The sequence below is a fragment of the Mytilus californianus genome, unplaced genomic scaffold (assembly GCF_021869535.1).
Source record: "Mytilus californianus isolate M0D057914Y unplaced genomic scaffold, xbMytCali1.0.p SCAF_3, whole genome shotgun sequence".
NCBI lineage: Eukaryota > Metazoa > Mollusca > Bivalvia > Mytilida > Mytilidae > Mytilus > Mytilus californianus.
Window position 1 is genome coordinate 63,935,017 of NW_026262679.1, and position 22,426 is coordinate 63,957,442.

The 22,426-nt window shown below is 32.6% G+C and overlaps 1 protein-coding gene and 1 long non-coding RNA gene across 3 annotated transcripts in view; both read right to left on the reverse strand.

Annotated features, from left to right (window-relative positions):
• Positions 1-22,426, reverse strand: part of LOC127733190 (uncharacterized) — a 222,126-nt gene that overhangs the window by 198,200 nt on the left and 1,500 nt on the right. The window lies entirely within an intron of this gene.
• LOC127733119 (prominin-1-like) overlaps positions 1-22,426 on the reverse strand; it is a 226,586-nt gene that overhangs the window by 196,868 nt on the left and 7,292 nt on the right. For both annotated transcript variants that reach the window (XM_052242417.1, XM_052242418.1), the window contains exon 2: positions 4,957-5,309. In XM_052242417.1, coding sequence (XP_052098377.1) covers positions 4,957-5,236 — 280 coding nt within the window. In that variant the 5' untranslated portion in view covers positions 5,237-5,309. The remainder of the gene's footprint in view (positions 1-4,956; positions 5,310-22,426) is intronic.

A 22,426-nucleotide genomic window follows, 5' to 3' on the forward strand; every position in this document is an offset into this window, starting at 1 on the left:
AGAAATCCTTATATATACATGAAATAAGTTTATTATTACCCTTGCATATGAAGAACACATTACAAAAGGGTTTCAGAGAGAAAAAATTTTAAAAAAAAACAAAATCCTCCCACCCACCTCCCATTTTTTTCAAAAATCTGGATGAAAATCTACTAATTAATTTTAGTTGGCCTTATAGTTTTTCAGATATTAGACAAAAAAGCAAAAAATTGGTAAAATTTGTTATTTAGAGCAATAACTCCTAAAAAAAGTCGTCTGACAGTTAAGAACTGAATGGACAATAGGTAGATCTGATCATTCCAAACATTTCTGCCCTTGTCAGATTTCTCTATTTATAGTGGTTTTCAAGATAATAGACAAAACTTGCATTTTACCGATATGTTCTATTTTTAGCCATGTCTGCCATCTTGGTTGGCAGGCTGGGTCATCGGACACATATTTTGAACTAGATACCCTAATGATGATGGCAGTCAAGTGTGATTAAATTTGGATCAGTAGTTTCAGAGTTGAAGATTTTTGTAAAAGATAACAACGACGACGCCGGACGCAAAGTTAAGAGAAAAGCTCACTTGGCCCGTCAGGCCAAGTGAGCTAAAAAGCATCATTTTTACCAACCCTATAACAGAGTCAAGTTTATAGTACAATTTATCTAACCTATACAAGTTTGTGTTTAATACTTTAATAAAGTGTTGACACAAAGATATATGTCTCCCCTGTCTGCAGAAAATTCAGAAAAAGACAAACTGCTGGACACCAACATTGCTAATTAATTCAAAGATGCTGGACTATGAGTATGACATAGAGGGCAGCATATCAAAATGATTGTCAAACTGTGATGTACTGTTAGTAATGTAACTTTATAAAAAATATCATTGTCTATCATAAGTAGTTTCTATCAACATGATCAAAGTAACTTAAGCAGAAAACTTAACATTGAAAATTGTTAATTAATTGAAATTCATCACTGGACCATGACCTACAGGGGCAGGACCACGAAATAATCGTCAAACTGATATGAACTGATAGTTATGAAACTCACAGAAAAAATCATTGATCTATCACAAGTAGTTCATATCAAACTGACTTAAGCAGAAACCTTAAAGGGGCATTAGCTACGAGATATAAAAAAAATTAAAATATGATTTTTTTTTGTTCAATCATTAATAAAAGTGAAATAGTGAAATAATAATTCGCTTTTAGCAGCCACTTTGGTTCAATTTTGTCAAAATAAACAAAGAAACATTGCTGATGAATTATTCACTTGCAAGTGAATAATTCAACCTCATTAAATCCGTATTCATGTGACCTTCAATTTAACTGGGTTATGCATGTATTCAGCTATTAAAGGAAAACAATGTCAGCATTGAAAGTGAAACAAGGACCTTTTGGTTGACTGATTCAATCCACAAAATATCATTCTTATAAGGTAAAAACGATGATATTTATAAACACTTTTTAACCTTCAATATGAAATCAAACAGACCTAGAAAAATCCAATTGCACATGGTTTCTATCTATTTATATTTGTATTTATATTTAGATCGGGATATATGACCGTTTACAGTTTTAGGAGGTCATCTCGATGATTAATTAGATGACATATTAATAGAGTCCATGCATTGTTAATTGTTTATTTTAGACTTTTTGTAATTTGGATATACGTTTTAGTATGTTATAAATAAAATAGGAGAATTTGAGTTAAATAGGTGAACATGAATTTGACAGCTAATGCCCCTTTAACAATTGTTGATACAGCCAATGACGACTATGCCAGTGGAAAAGCTACAACTTCCACGACTTTCGACTTTTGCCTTAAATCATATAGTCAAAGTCCTTTAACTCTGGAACAACAAAACAAAAATTTCAAAACTGAAAGGGAACTTTCTTCCATCAATCCTAATGTTGTGTTAAATTTTATGAGAATTGGCAAATACAAATTTGAGTTATCGTAAGTGTTGACATATGGACATATGGATGGAAGAATGAATGGAATTCAGAATAACATATATAACAATATATAAATTGTAAAAGATGTGTATATTGCAAGATGAACGAAATTAAAATTACTAACAGAGAACATCAGATGTTTCCTACATCACAGAGACCAATTTTTGGCCGTCATACGAGTACATGGTTTGGTGAATAAAAATTTTAGGACATGTTTGGGCGAGAAGTGAACTTAAGGACACATACCTGTAAGGCCAGGGAAAAATGATTGTTGGTTTCCCCTAACCCGACCAGGTCATTTTTTTTCCCCGACTAAACCTAAAAAAAAAAAAAACAGCCCTGTCTTGTTCCGATCCAGCAATGTTAATCGAATATTTTTTCATATACATTTCAGTTTTGTTGTTTAGAAGCATAACAATGTCAAGGTAACTTTTTCAGCCTTGGTTTCTAGATCGTCAAAGCGCTTAACTGATCGGAAAGATAACAATGATTTAAAGCATTTCGCTCCCGTTGTTTATATCCCAAAATGGCCACCTCGGCACCAAGCGCCAGTATTCTATGAAGATTGAATACATGGACACTAGTTCTTTGTTATTAAAGTCACCTAAGTTTAATACCAGTTGTCAAGTAAATAAATATTTGTTCTACTCACAGTCTATAGCAACACTATTGATACACACAAAAAAAAACCAAAAAAACTCCTGCCTGCCGGGCCTTGAAAATATTTCCACGTTAGGGGAAACCAACAATTATTTTTCCCTGGCCTAAGTTGACATGTTTTGGCCAATAGAAATTGAATGAAATGTTTGCAAGGAATACATTAGACTATCAATGTTTGGCAGATATATGTGAACTTATAAAGGACATGTTTGAGAGAGGTAAAAATGTTTATATTTAAGGGAGCTACCATTTGATTTTTATGGGGGGGGCTAGGATGAAATTTGAAAAAAATAGGCAGGACAGGATTTTTGAGTAAAAAAAAAGGCAGGATGAGATTATTTGCAAAAAAAAAGACAGGATGACAATTTATGTAAAAAAATAGGCAGGACAAAATTTTTCATCCTAGCCCCCCCATAAAAATCGAATGGTAGCTCCCTAAATGCAAGATTGTTGATACAAGTCAAGTATCTTTTAAAGTATCAAGGCCTCTGACATCACAAATGATTTCTCTGCAATGTCCTTTCCCCATTCATTCACCAATAAAGGGCATACGATACAGTAGAGATCCCTCGTTGATTTTGTCTTGATATTTTGATAGAAGGTCAATTTGAATGTGTACTTTTGAAATATGCAAAGAGAAATATATCTTCATGACTTACTTTTTGAGATATTTTGGTTTGAAATTTGCATATTTGAAGGAAAATCCTGAAATTTCATAATTAAGGACTTTTAAGGAAAGTAGCAATACTTTTGAATGAACAGTCATAATTTAACCGTTTTTTTTTGTAAAATATTCCCTTGATCCATGGCAACAACATGCTGTAACAAGTTTAAGGTTTACCCCAATAATAATTTCCAGAATTGAAATTACTATTAGTGAAATAAAGAAGTTGACAATATTTTTGAGTCTACACAGAAGTGCAGAAAAAATTCTATCATTGACTTTTTCTTAAAATTTTGGGGGAGCGTTCTTGAAACAGTACTTGATTGATTGCAAAAGAAAAAACTAGGGGTTTATGTGCTTGTTTTTTTAATAAAAGTCATAAACTTTGATTTTTAATGGCAAGCGTCCCGTTTGCAGATATGGCGTTATATTACGTTGAAATAAGTTTTAATCGCAATCACGTCGTGCACAACTACGCAGTCAATTCAGTGGTATAGACAAGGGGTTTTTCCAAAGCAACGATATTAATCATCAAACTTTATAAAGCTGGTAACTCGTGAAATAGCATAAGATATTTGCCTTTATGAAATGTTACGTAACTTGGACAGAATCTTCTTCATAATCAAGAAAAGCATCTTAAAAAGTATTCTAGTATTACTAAATTACTTTGAGAAATTTTTTCGGAAACAAAAAAGATTAGAATTATTCAAAAGGACCTGACATGACAAACTGTGAAACAATTATAAAGTAAGTGGGATAATACAAAAATAAGGACATTAGGTATGATTGCCAATGAGACAACTATCCACCGTAGTTCAAATGACGAAGATAAAAGCAATAAAAAGTCACTGTACAGCTTTCAACAATAAAACAAAATCCACACTGTATATAGTCAGCTATAAAAGGCCCTGACATGAAAACGTGTGAACACTTTTCTGGTATGTCAGATACCTAATTCCCGTGTGCCGATACTTCGATTTTTGTTTTCTCTCAATATTTACAAGAGGAGATATGCTTAGCACGTCAACGGGTGCGAAATTGTTTTGGTCTATCATATTGGATTTATTATAACTTTATCTTTTTAACTGACAGTTTGTCTTCATACACATATATATTCCACGGTGTTAAATTCTAAAAACACTGTTAAACTCCGCAACTTTTTAATGTACCTATTCAAAGTCAGGAACAGTATTAGGCAATGTTCTCATTTATTCTCAAATTTGCGCAACCGGATTTATGACGTCAGCAGATTTTCCGCAAATGTGACTACAGTTAATGCGACGTTGCGAAATGTGATCGTTCTTATTAGAAACAACGCGAAATTACAACGTTCTGATTAACAACGTTGCAAAAACAACACGAAAAGTTTTGAAAACGTTATTATCTGCCCCTGCTACTGTATGGTATGCCCTTAAATCAACATACTTTCAAAAGGACTTAATATTTTTATTAGTTTTACAATAGAAGGGGTCACATAATTGCTCTTCTCATATAAGTTGTACATCCTACTTTATTCACAACCTGTCCATAGCCATGTGTGATTGTCCATAGCATTTCATTATATATTTAGCAAGACATTTGGTGTAGGTATCTAATTTTTCATGAATGCACGTTCTTTCTGTTTTTCTGGTCTTTTTTGAGATGTATGTTAAAATGATACATGAAAAAAATACTGAAATGCTTACCCCAGCTTACGCCATATGGAAATACAGCCCCATTTATAAATGCTTTTGCAAAATTATACAATGGCTCCAAACCTCTGCTGTCATAATTAATGGCTCCTAGTTTATAAGAAGTATTAGCAGGAAGAGGGATCTGTGCCCAGGTTACATCACTATTTTCATTGGCAGTATTTCCAGCAGAATCAGTCCATGTGGTCCAAGACAATACTGGATCTGCTGTCTTTCCAAAATGAAAGCAGCAAAACCAAATAAATATGGCTATACGTATATATCCTGTTCCCATGTTTCTGTCTTCTCAAACTCAATACTCCTAGATTATATCAGAAGTACCCTTATTAAACTTTCAATATCACTGTCTGAAAAGCAAAATATGATAGATGTTTATTGCTCTAGAGTAAACACACCAAATATGCACAAGTTTGTAAACAAATGCCTCTCAAAATAATTTATTATGCACCTGGTTATATTTTCATCTAATCCCCAGGTAAACAATTAAATTACTATACTATAATCAAATATTAGACAATGTAACCATGGTGTGTCAGTAAATAAATGTATAATTAATAGATGAAACAATGATAATCTAATAAACTATTCACGACATTAAGATCAAATCTTGAACAGTAGTTGAACAGTCATTTGAAGTACATCTGCATAATACAATAATATAGAAGTTATTGTTATTTGAAATGTAGTTCTATTCCATTACATGCAAGGAATATTATATTTGTAAGCTCAGATCAAAATAAACAGCTGCGCCATGAGTGCATGATACGCCCGTCGTCTTGTGTGTGAATTTTTATGCAATAATCATAAATAGTTTCTGACATACGGCGGGACATGCGAAAACCCCCCTTTTTATTACAAAAAACTCAATATCTCTAAAATAAATTTTGAATCAAAACCAAAAAGTATACAGATCTTTACATTAATATAAATAAGAAGTGTGTAAAATTTTAAGCAATAATCATAAATCTTTTTTGAGATACATGGCGCGACATGTTAAAAACCCCTCCCCCTTTTTTTACAAAATACACAATAACTCAAAAATAAAATTTTGAATCATCACCAAAAAGTATACAGATCTTAAGACTAATATAACTAAGATGTGTGTAAAGTTTTAAGCAATAATAATAAATTGTTTTTGAGATACGGCACGACATGTGAAAAAAAACACACACCCGTTTTAGTTACTAAGTCCCGTAACTCAAAAAGTTCTAATCTTATTTTCACCAAAAAGTATACAGATCATTTGACCATCATAAGAAACAAATATGTTAAGTTTCATGAAATTTGGATAAGTCGTTCTCAAGTTACGGTGCGACATGTTTACGCCGGACAGACAGACGGACAAAAGGACAGACGGACAGAGGACGTTTGTATACCATAATACGTCCCGTCAAAATTTTGACGGGATTATAAAAAGCGCATAATTTTTTGTCATTTACTAGACAAGACAAATTTTTAAACAACTTTCCTTGACATGCTTGACAGATGTATGTACTTATAAACTGGACCTTACATAAAAAAAATCTCAGCCAAAGTTTTGCAGCATTTTATATGATCTTTCTGATGAAATGAACATTCAATTAGTATCTAAAGCTGACAACACTTAATTTTTCAAATATATATATATGGTATTTAGAATTTTTCGTAACAATTTTCAGATAATGCTGCAGAAATTAGGAACACTCCATCTGATTGGTAATAAACATGAATCTCCCTAACAAATGCAAGAGATAAAATTATATACACAGATAATGCTAGTGCAGTAAGAACAAGTTCCCCCTGTATTAATACTTCATTTAAATCAAATGAATACATTAATCCAAGTACACTATGAAGGGCCCCATCCTTCCCATTTGATCACAACGCCTTGTAAAAAGTGTCCTGTGTATTCGTGACAACTCTTTATTTATAAATGTGAACAGGTGATACCAGAAAAAGTTAACAACTGAAGTTAAGAGTCATATTTCTTAGGTTGCTATCACATGGTTGGAAAAAAGATCTAGGACCTTATTCACAAAGTATCTGTAAAGATACTTTCTCCGTAAAACATTGCGATATGGTTCAAGAATTGAAAATTTCATATTCAGAAGAAATTTTACACCTATAAATGTTGTGGAATATATCTGGTAATATTTGAGGAATTTTTTGGGACATCAAGACTAAATGGTATAAGTTGCGGAATCAGGTACCTTGACAAACTTCCAATTTATTTGCATATATATATATATATAAACAAGTCTAAATTGAAAACAACGTTCAAACCTATGATTGCGTTGGATAAAAACCGCAATTTTTATACGTGTGCATGCAAAACAAATTTCTTGGTAGAGTGGTCTAAATACAGCACAAACAACATTTTCCAAAAGACCAAAAATTGAAAAAGTATATTTTAACAAAACGCATTTGACTAGCAGGTCGAACAACGGATGTTTTTAAACCCTGCTGACTGCCATGGCGATTGCCAAATAAACGGATCACCAGATGTAAAAATGGATCTTAATTTATAAATTAAATATAAAACAGAAAACAATAAACTTGCGGAAAAGATGGTATACCGCAAACATGAGGTGCAAAAATTTGTACACCATATCCGGATTTCGACAATTAATGTCTCTTCAGTGATGTTAGGAATCGAAACGGTATTTGGAAGGCCATATAATTTACCTCAATTTGGGATTGACTCTTGAATTTTGAAGAGTCAAAATAGGATGAATGGATCATATAAGCCCGAAGGCAAATATAATACAAGCCCATACGAAAAAATATAAACAAGTCTAAATTGAAAACAACGTTCAAACCTATGATTGCGTTGGATAAAAACCGCAATTTTTATATGTGTGCATGCAAAACAAATTTCTTGGTAGAGTGGTCTAAATACAGCACAAACAACATTTTCCAAAAGACCAAAAAGTGAAAAAGTATATTTTAACAAAACCCATTTGACTAGCAGGTCGAACAATGGATGTTCTTAAGGGCATACGATACAGTAGCAGGGGCAGATAATAAGGTTTTCAAAACTTTTCGTGTTGTTTTCGCGACGTTGTTAATCAGAACGTTGTAATTTCGCGATGTTTCTAATAAGAACGATTACATTTCGCGACGTCGCTTTAGATGTAGTCACATTTGCGGAAATCCACTGACGTCATAATCCCGATTGCGCGAATTTGAAAAAAGTACCTGCAATGAAAATCGGCCAAATCACGAGAATTGTTATATTTATTCATTAATAAGGAAGTCAACAATATTAACTTCGAATGGGAAAAAATTCAAATCCACATTCTTAGTTTTGTATGTCTGTTATTTCATATAGGAAATGAATGAGAGATATGAAAAACATAAGACGTCGATGAGAGAGAAACCGAACTACACAAAAACATAAGTAATTTATATAGTAACTTCACCATTTGGCTAACTCTAAGTCGTAATGAGAATTGTACGGATAAATTTAGCAGAGACTATAAACAAAATGCCAAAAAAACGTAATAAATAATGACAGCGCATCTTAGTGTTCCTGACTTTGAAAAGATACGTTAAAGAGTTTAACGGCATTTTTAGAATTTAACCCGTGGAATATATAAGTGTATGAAGAAGAATTGTCAGTTAAAATGACTCAGTTTTAAGCCCCGTATTATAGACCAAAAACAAAAACGCACCCGTTGATGTTCTAAGCATATCCTCTATGTACATATTGAGAGAGAGAAATCGGCACACAGGAATTAGGTATTTGACAGACCAGAGTTGCAACTCATTGATGTTAAGTTACTGACCAAATACGAAGTCTTTTTGTAAAGTAGTTTCTCAGATAAGAAACAAAATATTTGTTGGACCGGACAAACAATGTGGTTGCACTCACTCCTAGATTGAAGGTATAATACAGACAAGTAATTCAATGATTATATGTACCGTAGTAAAAAAAAAATACCCTGAAGACAAGCTTAGGTAACTTATCTATTGATACAGAATCATTAAAATATATGCTCTACTATCGACTGCTGTATGAAATGTTATACTACACTGTAATGGACTAAGCTGACCCGATTTAATGTGGGTATGATTTTGTGTTCATGTAATCCCTATAGAGTAGGTCGTTAGTTTTCTTGTTTGAATTATTTCACAATTTCGGAGCTTTTTAAAGCTGACTATGCGGTGTGGCTTTTTCTTTTACTTTTTTTTTTGTGTTGAAGGCCGTAGGGTGACCTTTAATTTTATATCATCCCCCTTACTTTATAATTGTTGCACATTTTGTCATGTCGGGGCCTTTTGAATAATTAAAACTATGTTCAAGCTGTGTTGTCTACATGAATTGTATGACTAATGTCGGACAGAGATGCAAATTAATTTTTTTATCATATATATCTGTTTTGTTTCCGAACATTTCTTTTCTAAAAGTAATTTACTAGAATACTTTTTCTATCCGAGTTTCGTAACAATTCATAAAGGTTTGGCAAATATGATGCTATTACGAGGAGCCAGCTTTATTAATTTTCATGATTAATATCATTGGTTTTAAAAAAAACACCTTGGCTCTACCACTGAAATTGACAACGAAGTATAGTGAACGGCGGGAAAGATATCACGACGTTATTGCGAATAAAACTTATCTCAACGTAGTTTGGCGCCTTATTGGCAAACGTCCCGTTTGCCAATAAAAATTAAGGTTTATTGCTTTTATTGAAAAAACAAGCACATGGACCCCCAGTTTTTTCTTTTGCAATCGATCAAGTTCTGTTTCAAGAACGCTCCACCAAAGTTTTAAGAAAAAATCAACGATAGAATTTTTTCTGCACTTCTGTGTAGACGCAAAAATATTTTCAACTTCTTTATTTCACTTGTATTAAAAGAATTTAGGATATTATTATTTATTTCATCCATTAACTTGTTACAGCATGCTGATGCCATGGATCAAGGGAACATTTTACAAAAAACCCGGTTAAATTATGACTGTTCGTTCAAAAGTATTGGTACTTTCCTTAAAAGTCCTTATTTATGAAATTTCAGGGTTTTTCCTTCAAATATGCAAATTTCGAACCAATTTATCTCAAAAAGTAAGTCATGAAGGTATATTTTTCTTTGCATATTTCAAAAGTACACATCAAAATTGACCTTCTACCAAAATTTCAAGAAAAAATCAACGAGGGATCTCTACTGTATCGTATGCCCTTAAACCCTGCTGACTGCCATGGCGATTGCCAAATAAACGGATCACCAGATGTAAAAATGGATCTTAATTTATAAATTAAATACAAAACAGAAAACAATAAACTTGCTGAAAAGATGGTATACCGCAAACATGAGGTGCAAAGATTTGTACACCATATCCAGATTTCGACAATTAATGTCTCTTCAGTGATGTTAGGAATCGAAACGGTATTTGGAAGGCCATATAATTTACCTCAATTTGGGATTGACTCTTGAATTTTGAAGAGTCAAAATAGGATGAACGGATCATATAAGCCCGAAGGCAAATATAATACAAGCCCAAACGAAAAAATATAAACAAGTCTAAATTGAAAACAACGTTCAAACCTATGATTGCGTTGGATAAAAACCGCAATTTTTATACGTGTGCATGCTAAACAACTTTCTTGTTAGAGGGGTCAATTGAAAACAACGTTCAAACCTATATATATATATATATATATTGTTAAAATATACTTTTCACTTTTTTGGTCTTTTGGAAAATGATGTTTGTGCTGTATCTAGACCCCTCTACCAAGAAATTTGTTTTGCATGCACACATATAAAAATTGCGGTTTTTATCCAAAGCATAGGTTTGAACGTTGTTTTCAATTTAGACTTGTTTATATTTTTTCGTTTGGGCTTGTATTATATTTGCCTTCGGGTTTATATGATCTGTTTATCCTATTTCGACTTTTCAAAATTCAAGAGTCTATCCTAAATTGAGGTAAATTATATATGGCCTTCCAAATACCGCTTCGATTCCTAACATCACTGAAGAGACATTAATTGTCGAAATCCAGATATGGTGTACTAATTTTTGCACCTTTTGTTTGCAGTATACCATCTTTTCCGTAAGTTTATTGTTTTCTGTTTGGTATTAAATTAATAGTTAAAATCCATTTTGTTACATCTGGTGATCTGTTTATTTGGCAATCGCCAATGGCAGTCAGCAGGGTTTAAGAACATCCATTGTTCGACCTGCTAGTCAAATGCGTTTTGTTAAAATATACTTTTTCACTTTTTTGGTCTTTTGGAAAATGTTGTTTGTGCTGTATTTAGACCACTCTACCAAGAAATTTGTTTTTCATGCACACATATAAAAATTGCGGTTTTTATCCAATGCAATCATAGGTTTGAATGTTGTTTTCAATTTAGACTTGAATTAAAACACATTTGACTAATATATATATATATATATATATATATACATGATGATAATTCCTGTACACTTAAGAATACCAGGGGCATTTCCAGGATATTCGAAAGAGGGGGTGTAGAATACAATCTGTTGCCGAGCGGAGCGAGGCGGAAATTTTTTTGGCTAAAAAACATAAAATAATTGTGAAATGCACTAATATAACGGTTCTTTGACTTGGAGCATGTGTATTTTATAGTTAAAGTGTCAGGGTTTGATATTTTTTATGCCAAATTCTCTCCATTAATTGTCTATGGTATATTAAAATGATTGGATGGATCTTAACAGCAGTAGACCAATAACGAGAAATTCCAAATTCTAGGGTATAGGGCGTTACTTTACATTTCAATAGTCCTAGGCCAGGATTTTATGAACAGGAGGCGTAATTCCAGTTGCCCTGGTATAGGGTCCATGGGGAAGGTCAGAAGCTCCTGGATTTCAACAATTTAGCATCAAATTATGAAGTATTATAACAGACTCCATGATAGACAAATTGGTGAAAATAGTCTGCCTTCGGATCATTCAAATTGTGTATTGATTAACATGTGGATATCAAATCTTTGGAAGAAGTTATAAATTCAGTTAAAAGGTTATATGAAATGGGCATGAAAAATGGAAAATAAATCTTTAACGATAGCTTTTTCTGAACTTTTGATATATATATATACCCATTTTGTTAAAATATACCTTTTCACTGTTTTGGTCTTTTGGAAAATGTTGTTTGTGCAGTATTTAGACCCCTTTACCAAGAAATTTGTTTTGCATGCACACGTATAAAAATTGCGGTTTTTATCCAACGCAATCATAGGTTTGAACGATGTTTTCAATTTAGTAGATATCAAAAGATGTGGTATGAGTGCCAATGAGACAACTCTCCATCCAAGTCACAATTTATAAAAGTAAACCATTATAGGTCAAAGTACGGTCTTCAACACGGAGCCTTGGCTCACACCGAACAGCAAGCTATAAAGGGCCCCAAAAATTACTAGTGTTAAACCATTCAAACGGGAAAACCAACGGTCTAATCTATATAAGAAACACTTATGAAACACATCAACAAACGACAACTACTAAACATCAGATTCCTGACTTAGGACAGGTGCAAACAGTTGCAGCGGGTTTAAACGTTTTAATGGTACCAAACATTCACCCTTATCTGAACAATAGTGTAACATTGTATTTATAATACCCCATTCTAGATAGTCAAATCTGACCCCTTCCAATGCAAGGTGAAAAAAACATAACCCCATTTCAGACAATTTAGCTGAAAATGCAACCCCGTTTGTCGGAACATACCCGGTATCATATATATAGCGAGTATCCCCCGGGTAGATGTAGAATGGCCATTGGGGAAGTGTCACACAAAACAACCATTTCATGTATAGATTTACTTACCGCTTTGGTTGTTTAAAAAAGGTGTCCAAGTCACCCATCGGATGGGGGAATCAGTATAAAAGAAATCAGAGTATGTGTTTAGTTAATGAATATGATAAATTGCCATATTCAATACAATATAAGCAGATAACGATAGTTTTTTTTTTTTTTTTTTTAAAAGGGGGGGGCGTACGCCCATTACGCCCTTACCTGGACCCGCCCCTGAATACTTCGTGTATTGTATCAGATGTCCTTGTTTAATTCCTATGAGAAGGTAAAACCTCCCGAAACGAAAGCTGATTTATATCAGCTATCATAAGTTAGAGGAGGGGATAAGGCGTCTGCGCAAGGCTAGGCTGTTTTGTCGTAGAAGTGAAAAATAAAAGTATGGGTTCCAGCCCCGCTCGGGGAGGAAGTAAAGAATCAGATCTACTCTAACATCGTTAGGTTGATTTTCTAGGCACGTCTTTAAATATATACATGTACATGTATATACAAATCTGTTTAATGGATTATTAATAAATATACATGAAAATGTTTTTATAGATAGATTGTTTGATTCCAAATTTCTTGAAAACAAATATGTTCAGTAGGGAAGTGAAAAAATTATTTGTTTCCATTGAAAAATTTGGGGTTGAAAATCAATAAGACTTTGGGTTAAAAAAAATATTCCTGCATCTTATTTTAAAAAAAAAACAGTTATTTTTTTAATTGAAGTAACAGTCTTAACGATAAACTTTTAAATCTACAGGCCCGGAGCTCAATTTTTGGAAAATTTTAGTTAGATTCTATATATATATTGGCCTGTTAAGAGAAGATTTTTATAGGCCCGAATGCAATTTTACAAGCCTGGGCTGCAAGGTCTGTGGCTAAGCGTGAAGACTGAAGTAAAAACAAAATGTTTGTTCCAAGGAAAAAAAAACCTAACCCCTTCAAAAATATGACTTACATGTATCTGTACCTAAGCATAGTATTGTCCTATGTAACATTTTATGTTAACAATTGCATTCTGAAAATGAATGATGTCGAAATCATAGAACACTGATTAGAAGTGTGTTGCAAATGTCAACATATGGTCAACAATTCAAAATTTTACACAAAAAAACACTTAAAATTTAAAATAATCCATCAAAATTGTCTTCAACAGCAAGTCAGTCACATCTTGTAAATTATTGTTTAAGAAAGCATTCTATTCTTTTTCATTGTCTTATGGAAACTGTATGCTTCCTATATGTAATACACTACACTAGTCTTCCAGGCTACACAAGTTTACAAGGAATGGAAAGACGAGTCTCTTTACGGTGAGAAACTGAATACAAAACATGACACAGAAATAATATTAAGCAACAGTAATTCCAGTGCCATTTGGTATTTTGAACCTGAAAAGTCACCTGGGGTCAAAATACCATATGGAAAATTTACCCTGGGGTCAAAATACAATATGACACCGGTTGTGAACTCAGTTGTTCCTGCACAATTAGAAGTTACCATCCTTAAAACTGAAATTCGAACAACCCATTCACCCTATCATCCCCCCTCCCCCCAAGAAAAAAAATCATATTTCTACTGTTGGGTGAAGCATGCATTTTAATTTCTTACTGTATAAAGTCTTTAGGATATGACCCAAGTTCGCTCCTCGAATTGATCAACAGGGGTGAGCAAATAGCACATTATTTTCATTCTTTACTGTGATTGGCTTTCAAATTATTGAATTTGACTCTAAAAGTTATAATGATACCAAGGATCCGAAATTCATTTCACTTCCACTGCTAATAAAAAGCCTATCATTAAGAGTCAATAAAAATAATTAAAAACATTCTTACATGGGATATGATTATTGATTCCAGTTAAAAGTTCACTTACTGGTACTTTTAAGATAAGAATGGACTACACTGTGGTATAGCTTTCTTGTTTTAATAAATCAGGCAATCCCCAACCGACCAACAATATTTACTTTATTATTTCTCCCTTTCTAGGTCAGAACATCAAGCGGGACGCACATGTTTATTGATTGTTAATCGATTCAGTTTTCATTCATTTAAAGTATATTGGTGACGATTCTTTTTTCAAAGCGACATGATAATAAAAATAAGAAACGGGACAAAAACATAGTCTCAACTTAATAATAACAAGTAATCTTGTGTTAGGATGCCAAAACAGCCCCCAACCATTGTTCTACTGTATCCATGCATGGTAACAACAGCCATTTTGAAAATTCAAAAGTCAGATACCACATCGAAACATGACAGGTCACATTACTGTCAAATTTCATTAAGATTAGACCAAATTTCAATTTTTCGCATTTCTGCTGTTTCCATGGTTACGGTAGCTACATGTATTTTGGAAATTCCAAAGTCAAATACATGTACCACATCTACATATAAAAGTTAACATTTGTGTGAAGTTTTATTAAGTTTGAAGCATTTTGAAATTTTTTACATTTTTGCAGTTTCCATGGTAATGGCAGCCATTTTGGAAATTCCATAGTCAAATGCCACTTCTACATATATATGCCAGTCAACATTTGTGTAGAGTTTCATTAAGTTTGAAGCATTTTAAAAATTTTCACAACTGATGTTCTAGAATGTTCCATGAAAATTGACCCCCTTAAATAATGCCAAGGAGACCCCTGGCTGAACTAAAAATTGTGGAATGGACAACTGGACATTGGTCCCTTGTATCATACATAACATAAAGGTTCTACCTATTGAGATGAAACAGTATCTAATGAAAAACAAAAATTAATGTATTTTCCCATAGAGTCAGTTAAACTTTCTCCCTGTTTCCATGACAATGGTGGCCATTTTGGAATTTCTAAATATTGTCTGCACATCTGGGCATACCAAGTAATATTTCCATACATCCGGTTAAGTCTTATAATAAAAGATTTAGAATTTTGATTTTTTTTTTCGTATTTTAGCAGTTTCCATGGACTCACATACTAAAAATTAGCTCAATATGTGAAGGCGTTTAGAAAAAAGTTTGTATAACTGTGGTAAAGTGGTATTTTAGGATATTTGTGTTTTATATGTGTTAGTTTGATATTTCTATATTTGTAATATAACTTTATTATTTCAGAAGATATGGTTATTACTACTGTAGTATTATATTTATATCCTTAAGATTATTGCATGGTTAAACTATACTGAGTATAAAATTTAAAGATTCGCTCAGGTGCGACTTTATCAGGTGTTTCAATTATGTTTTATTGGTATTGATTAGTTCTCAATTCTTTGGGGGGAAGTTTTATATTCTAGATGGTCACTTTGTGATAATGGACACTATTTTCTATTTATAGTAAATTGTATGATTATTTCTGTTTTTGGAGTTTGGTTTTCATGTTTCTAAGGTCAGTTGTTCTTCTTATACTAATACAATAAAATTATCTATATGTATAACTAGATTTATGCATGATTTATGAACAGTATGAATGAATGAATGTTTGAATGATGTGTAGATGTGATATGTAAGTGTAATAATAGAATATATATAAGAACTTAAAATCTCTTTAATAATTGTGCTTTTATGGTTAAAATTATATAAAACAGCTAAATCTCAGTAAATTGGGTTAAACTATTGAATCCTATAGAATGAATGTTTTACAATAATTTCAGATACCAAATAAAGTCATAAATTGATAAAGATATCAAATATCTCATTTTGATATGAAGTAGCGCTATATATTTAGAATAGGTTAGTTATGATTTTAATATTTGTACTGCAGGTATTCCCCATATTGATGATGCACCATGTTGGCATCAGCCTGATGTGATTTGTTATTACTGTATCGTATTTCAAGCCTTCACAAATACCGGTGAGGTACGTTTTGTTATGTTGAGTCTATGTGTATTTTGCTTATTGTAATGTCTGCTTTAGAAAGTGCTTAATGTTTTGTTTGCATGTACATTCTTGCTTTGCATGTATATGTTATTTTTAAATATGTTTGTTTGAATTTGGTATTTAACAGTTTATTACATGACTGTTATAATGTACACTAATGCACCGAAATATGCATTATGAGTAGATTTTGGTATTTAGTTATATTAATAAGACATAAAACAATTCATAGAATTTGAGATCACTATCTCCAAACTCAAACTTAATGAAATTATATATTATTCTTTTATTATTGAAATGCTTGGAAAAGTAAACAGTTTCCTTGTTCATAATTAGTTTAAACAATATTTATTCAGATAAATCAACATTAAAAGATATTATACAAATGAAATAATATTAAGGATTCAGAAACAAGCAATTTGCTTTTACAAATCTGTCTCCTTTTACAAAAATAATACACTTATTGGACAATACATAAATATAAATACTGGCATGCTCTGTAATAAATATATGAATATGAAAAAGGTGAAAGAAGAAGAAGAAAAAAAAAAAAAAAAATGTTTTAATGAGAAAAAAAAAATAAAAAAAATAAATAAATAAACATGAATTATTGTAATGTATAGTGTGAAATGCTTGGGTTCCTATTGAATGATGAAGCATTAACATCAAGGGTTAAAACGTTTACTTTTAATAATATATTTCTGCATCAAACTAAATAAAAGACTATTTTGCTCATCTGAGAGTACCGTTGATCCAAAAAGCAAAGTTTTTGTGTTAACTTGGACAGGAAGAACTGAAACAGAATCTAATAGTTCATGTCTTAAATCAGTGTATATGGGACAAGATAACAGGAAGTGAGAATTTGTTTCTACATCACCACAACGACAATTTGGAGAGTCTACTAAATTACGAACGAATAGGTGAGAATTCAATGAACTTGAATCCATTCTTAAGCGAGCATGAAGAATTTGACCAAAACGATGTCCTATATAATAATACGCTGGGACCTTACTATTTTGGGTACTAATTTGTTTTTTGAATAATGATAGAGATTCACATTTTCTTATGTTTAAGTTAAGAGTGTTCCATAGTTTTGTTGTTGCTGGGATGAAATATTCAGAATATAAACGGGTCCGTGTGTTGACTTGTGTAATATTATTTCTTTGTCTTGTATTATGATCATGCCTACTTCCTACTGAATCTGGCAATAAGTCTCTTAAATACTCTGGGGTTTTATTATTCAAAATTTTGTGATAATGAATTAGTCTATGATTGCGTCGTCTTTCAGATAATTTTTCCCATCGAGTTTCAACATATAAATTGTTTATACTGGTAAGTTTAGTACCCCCGTGACATTACGTGCTGCGTCAAGCTGAATATTTTCAAGTTTAGCAATCAAATTCTGATTTTGAGAGTCCCAAACGACATCGGCATATTCAAGAATTGGGCGAACAAATGATATGTAAATTTTTTCAAGTGTAAACCTATCAAGAACATTTTTCATTTTTCTCATTATATTTATTCTTTTGTAAGATTTAGAAACTATATATTCAATATGGTCGTTCCAGGATCCGTTGTTAGAAAAAAAGACACCTAGATGTTTGTGTTTACTTACTGTTTGTAGCTCTTGGATATTCATATTTAATGGAGGATGAAAGGGTCTATTTATTTTTTATGAAATTATCATACTTTCAGTTTTTTGGGCATTAAAATTCACAAGCCATTTTTTTGACCAATTATATATCTTATCTAGATCGTTATTTAAAATTGTTGCTGTTTCTGTTGGATTGTCAACCATAATATACAATGAAGTGTCATCTGCGAATAGCTTATTTTGAGCTTGAATGTCTTCTATTATATCGTTTATAAATATCAAAAAAAGGAGAGGGCCCAGAATGGACCCTTGTGGGACGCCCACATTTACAGGTTACCATTTGGAACTTGAACCGTTAATAACCACCCGCTGGAATCTATTTGTAAGATAATTTTCAAACCACCTTAGTAAAGAACCCGATATGCCCGCTTGTTGAAGTTTAAATAGCAGTCCCTTATGCCAGACTCGATCAAACGCTTTACTTATATCACAGAATACTACCCTTATTTCTTTACCGCTATCTAAAGCCTTCCCAAAATCATTTGAAATGTTAATTAATTGATTAAATGCTGAATCCCCCCGTGTAAAGCCTGACTGATTTTTCGTTAAAATATTATTACGCTTAAAGTGATTGTAAACATGTTTATATACACAACGTTCCATACACTTTGAAATTACACTCAACAAGGAAATAGGTCTATAGTTTTTAACGTCATTCGGTTTACTATTTTTATAAACTGGGGTAACATTTGCTCTTTTCCATTGATCTGGAAAAGTAGACGTACTTAACGATAAGTTAAATAGCTTACAAAGGGGATACTTCAAAACAGAAGATGCTTCTTTTAACAATTTGGGACTTATGAGGTCTGGGCCAGAAGCTTTTGTGGGATTAACAATTTTCAATATATCTTCAACTTCAGTAACAGTAAGTTCTATATAACTAATGTCACCACTAATAGTATGAAGTTCTTCAGGTAACATAGCACTTGAATCATCAATATTTGACTGGGAAGTAAAAAATCGATTAAATTCATTTGCCTTTTCGATTTCATCAAATATTAAGTTGTTATTAACCATTAATGGAGGTATACTTGCGTCGTTTGTTTTTAATCCGGATATTTGTTTGCCCGTTTTCCACCAATTAGTAGTGGACGGGTTACTGTTCATGATTTTTTTAATTAAATTGTTGTTATAATCATCCTTTGATTTTCTTATTAAACTGGTAACTTCATTTCATATTTTCTTAAATTTTGACCAATCCGATTGGTTATTATATTTTTTAGCCTTTCTGTGGATTCTATTTTTTTTCCTTATCTTTTTTTTAACATCATTTGTTAGCCATGGAGGTTCATTTTTACGAACAGTTATTGTTTTATTTGGAATACATTTTTCAGCAGCTTCTATGATAGTTTTTGTTATTTCGGTTGTAAATTGTTCAACGTTATTTAAGTTTATTACGGAATCCCAATTTTTTTCAGATAAAATGTTACGATATCTGTCATAATCTCCTCGATCATATAGCCAAATTTTTCGCTTAAAAGTTTTTTGACGACATTTTGGAAAGTTCAAAAGACTAATTATAGGACAGTGAAAACGTATTTGGTCTAATAAAGGTGGCCCGACTCCACAGTATGTTATTATGTGAGCATTGTTTGTTATAAAAAGGTCTAACAATGATGACGACGATTCAGTAAAATGAGTAGGTTCGTCTATCATTTGAGTAAGACTAAATTGGCTTAACAAAGGTGTAATTTTTGAATTAACAGGGGCTAGTTGGTTATCGTTAAAATCACCAGTGGCCATTATGTAATTAATAGTATTATCATTAGACGCCATATCAAGAGAATATTCAATTTTTTCCCAGAAATCTGTTCCACTATAAGGAGGTATATAAAAGGTTCCGAGCAAAGCCTTTTTATCTTTAAATTTAAGTTCTAACCATATTGCTTCCAAACTTTCGCTTTCGAGGTCACTTCGACGTTGAACATGTATATCATTTTTTACATAAACAATTATCCCCCCTCCAACCTTGTGTGGACCTCTGTCATGACGGAAGGGGTGCTGGTAATTTAGGATTTCAATTGATTCGTCTGTATGATTATTGTTTAACCAGGTTTCACTAAACGCTAGAATGTCGAAATCAGAATATTCAGCTTGAATCAGATCTATTTTCGGGGCTAGGCTTTGTACATTTAAGTGAAGAATTGAGACTGATTTTGAGAAAAGTTCACCGAAATCCGACATGTCAGTTGAGTTAATTGAACTTTGAGAAGAATCGATATCGTCACTTGGACCTGAATTTACCTCTATTCCTGCTAGGATTAGCAAAATTTGTATAACAAATAGTATAAATGAAATAATAAATTGTCTAAGATTCACATTTACACTTGTTGTTTTTTGTACATTTGAGTCTACATGTTTCATCTCTGAAGGTTTAAGGCACACGCCTAGTTGATGCGACAACGTGAAGATTAAAATTGATAACACCAGTGCCTGCAAGACACTTTTACAAGCAAGAAATAAGTTGATACAGATAAAATCAATATAATTTAGTCTTTGTTTGATGTTTTTGCCTGGTGAGTATTGGCCAACTCTCATACGATATAACTCGATTCCTACCCCCATGAGTTATGTTACATCTGGCTGAAATTGGTCAAACTGAGAGCGGCCGTATACAAAGTTAAATAAACCATAGCATTTCATCTGTTTTGTGAAAAAAGTGTAAGTAAAAAATAAGAAAAAATTGTGAGAACAAAAATTGATTTAGTTTTGATTGCCTGATTGATTATTTGATCGCTGAATTGACAAGATCTGTCCATACAATTTACAATTTATAGTAAGCATACACGTTTTAAGCAGTACAAATCGCTGTACGTTTAGTTTAGATTGCTTGTATACGATAAAATTTACAAATTGAAAGTTATATCTTCTTTTTAAAGTTGTTTTTGGAGCTTGAAGTTAGCCATGAAAATTTCCTTACCATGGATTTTAACATCATGTAAAAACAACTGTTATAGTTTTGCCTTTTTCACGCATGAGTAATTAATTTTACTATGAGAGTTTGTGTTGTGAACTTCAATACGTTAAAATTTGTGTCGTGACAAATCAGGGATCAAGGTAAGTATTCCCGTGTAATTTACAGGAATTTGGATGAATTACAAATTAGATGTATTATGTACAAGAATTGTGTAGCATGTAATTATAGAAAAATGAACAAATAAATAAACAAAACAAAAAAAGCAAAAAGTCAATTGCAGACTATTTTGACATCACTATATTTAGTCAGTGTATAGTTGTTTTTGCGAAATTCCGAAACTTGGCAGGACTGTCAAATAGTCTGAATACATGTAGAATTATGTACACAAAAAAAAAATGTTGTCAATATATGCAGTTTTATTCAAAGTTAAATCATGACATTTGGACACTCGTGTTTTCAGCTGATGCATTTGAAGATGCTCTCTCTGCTAATTCCTTCGCTCGTGCTTCCGCATATGTTATGAGTTGTGGTGGTGTGTACTCGCGTCCGTTTTGTTTGTTGTTGTAGTCTAGCCTATCAAGGAAGTCCATGGAACCAGGACAGCAGTATATCGATACAAAACGTAGGAACGCTGGCATTGTGTTGACAACATGGACTTGCATTTGATTGTCCTTTACATAAATTTTCCCATCAACTGTCCACGTGTCTCTTAGATGATGCTCAATGCTGAGCTGTCTGGCTTTGTATGCAATGGCGTTCCTCGGCTTGGTCAGGTCCTCATTCATTCTGACGTACTTGTATTCTATTTTCCCTTTTAAGAATTTTCAGCATCTGAGGATCCTCTTTTTAACATTATGATCCTTAATCTTGACAATTATTTGTCTAGGAGGCTAAAACTTGTTGTTAACTCGGCCTTCTTCATTGCCTTCCCTTGTGCGTGGTTGACCAATTCTATGAGATCGAATGATGTCTTCGGGTGTTAGTTCTTCATCGATGGTTTTGATAAGATCTTTGACTAACTCGTTTGTTTGAATGGAAGATTCATCTATCCCACCGTCAGGAATGCCGTTGATACGAATTAGGTCCCGTCGACTGTATTGTTCTAATGCATCCATGTCATCACGCAGCGATCGGTTTTCTTTATTAAGCCTCTCTATTTCACAATGTATCATCTCTTTTAATTGCAAGACTATTTGAAGGATATCTGACTGGGCTAAAGTGCATGTAATTGGCTGCGGTAAAGTTTCAGATGTAGTTCCAGTCGTTGGCTGGTATTGCAGAGAGCTTAGGCCTGCAGGGACAGAAG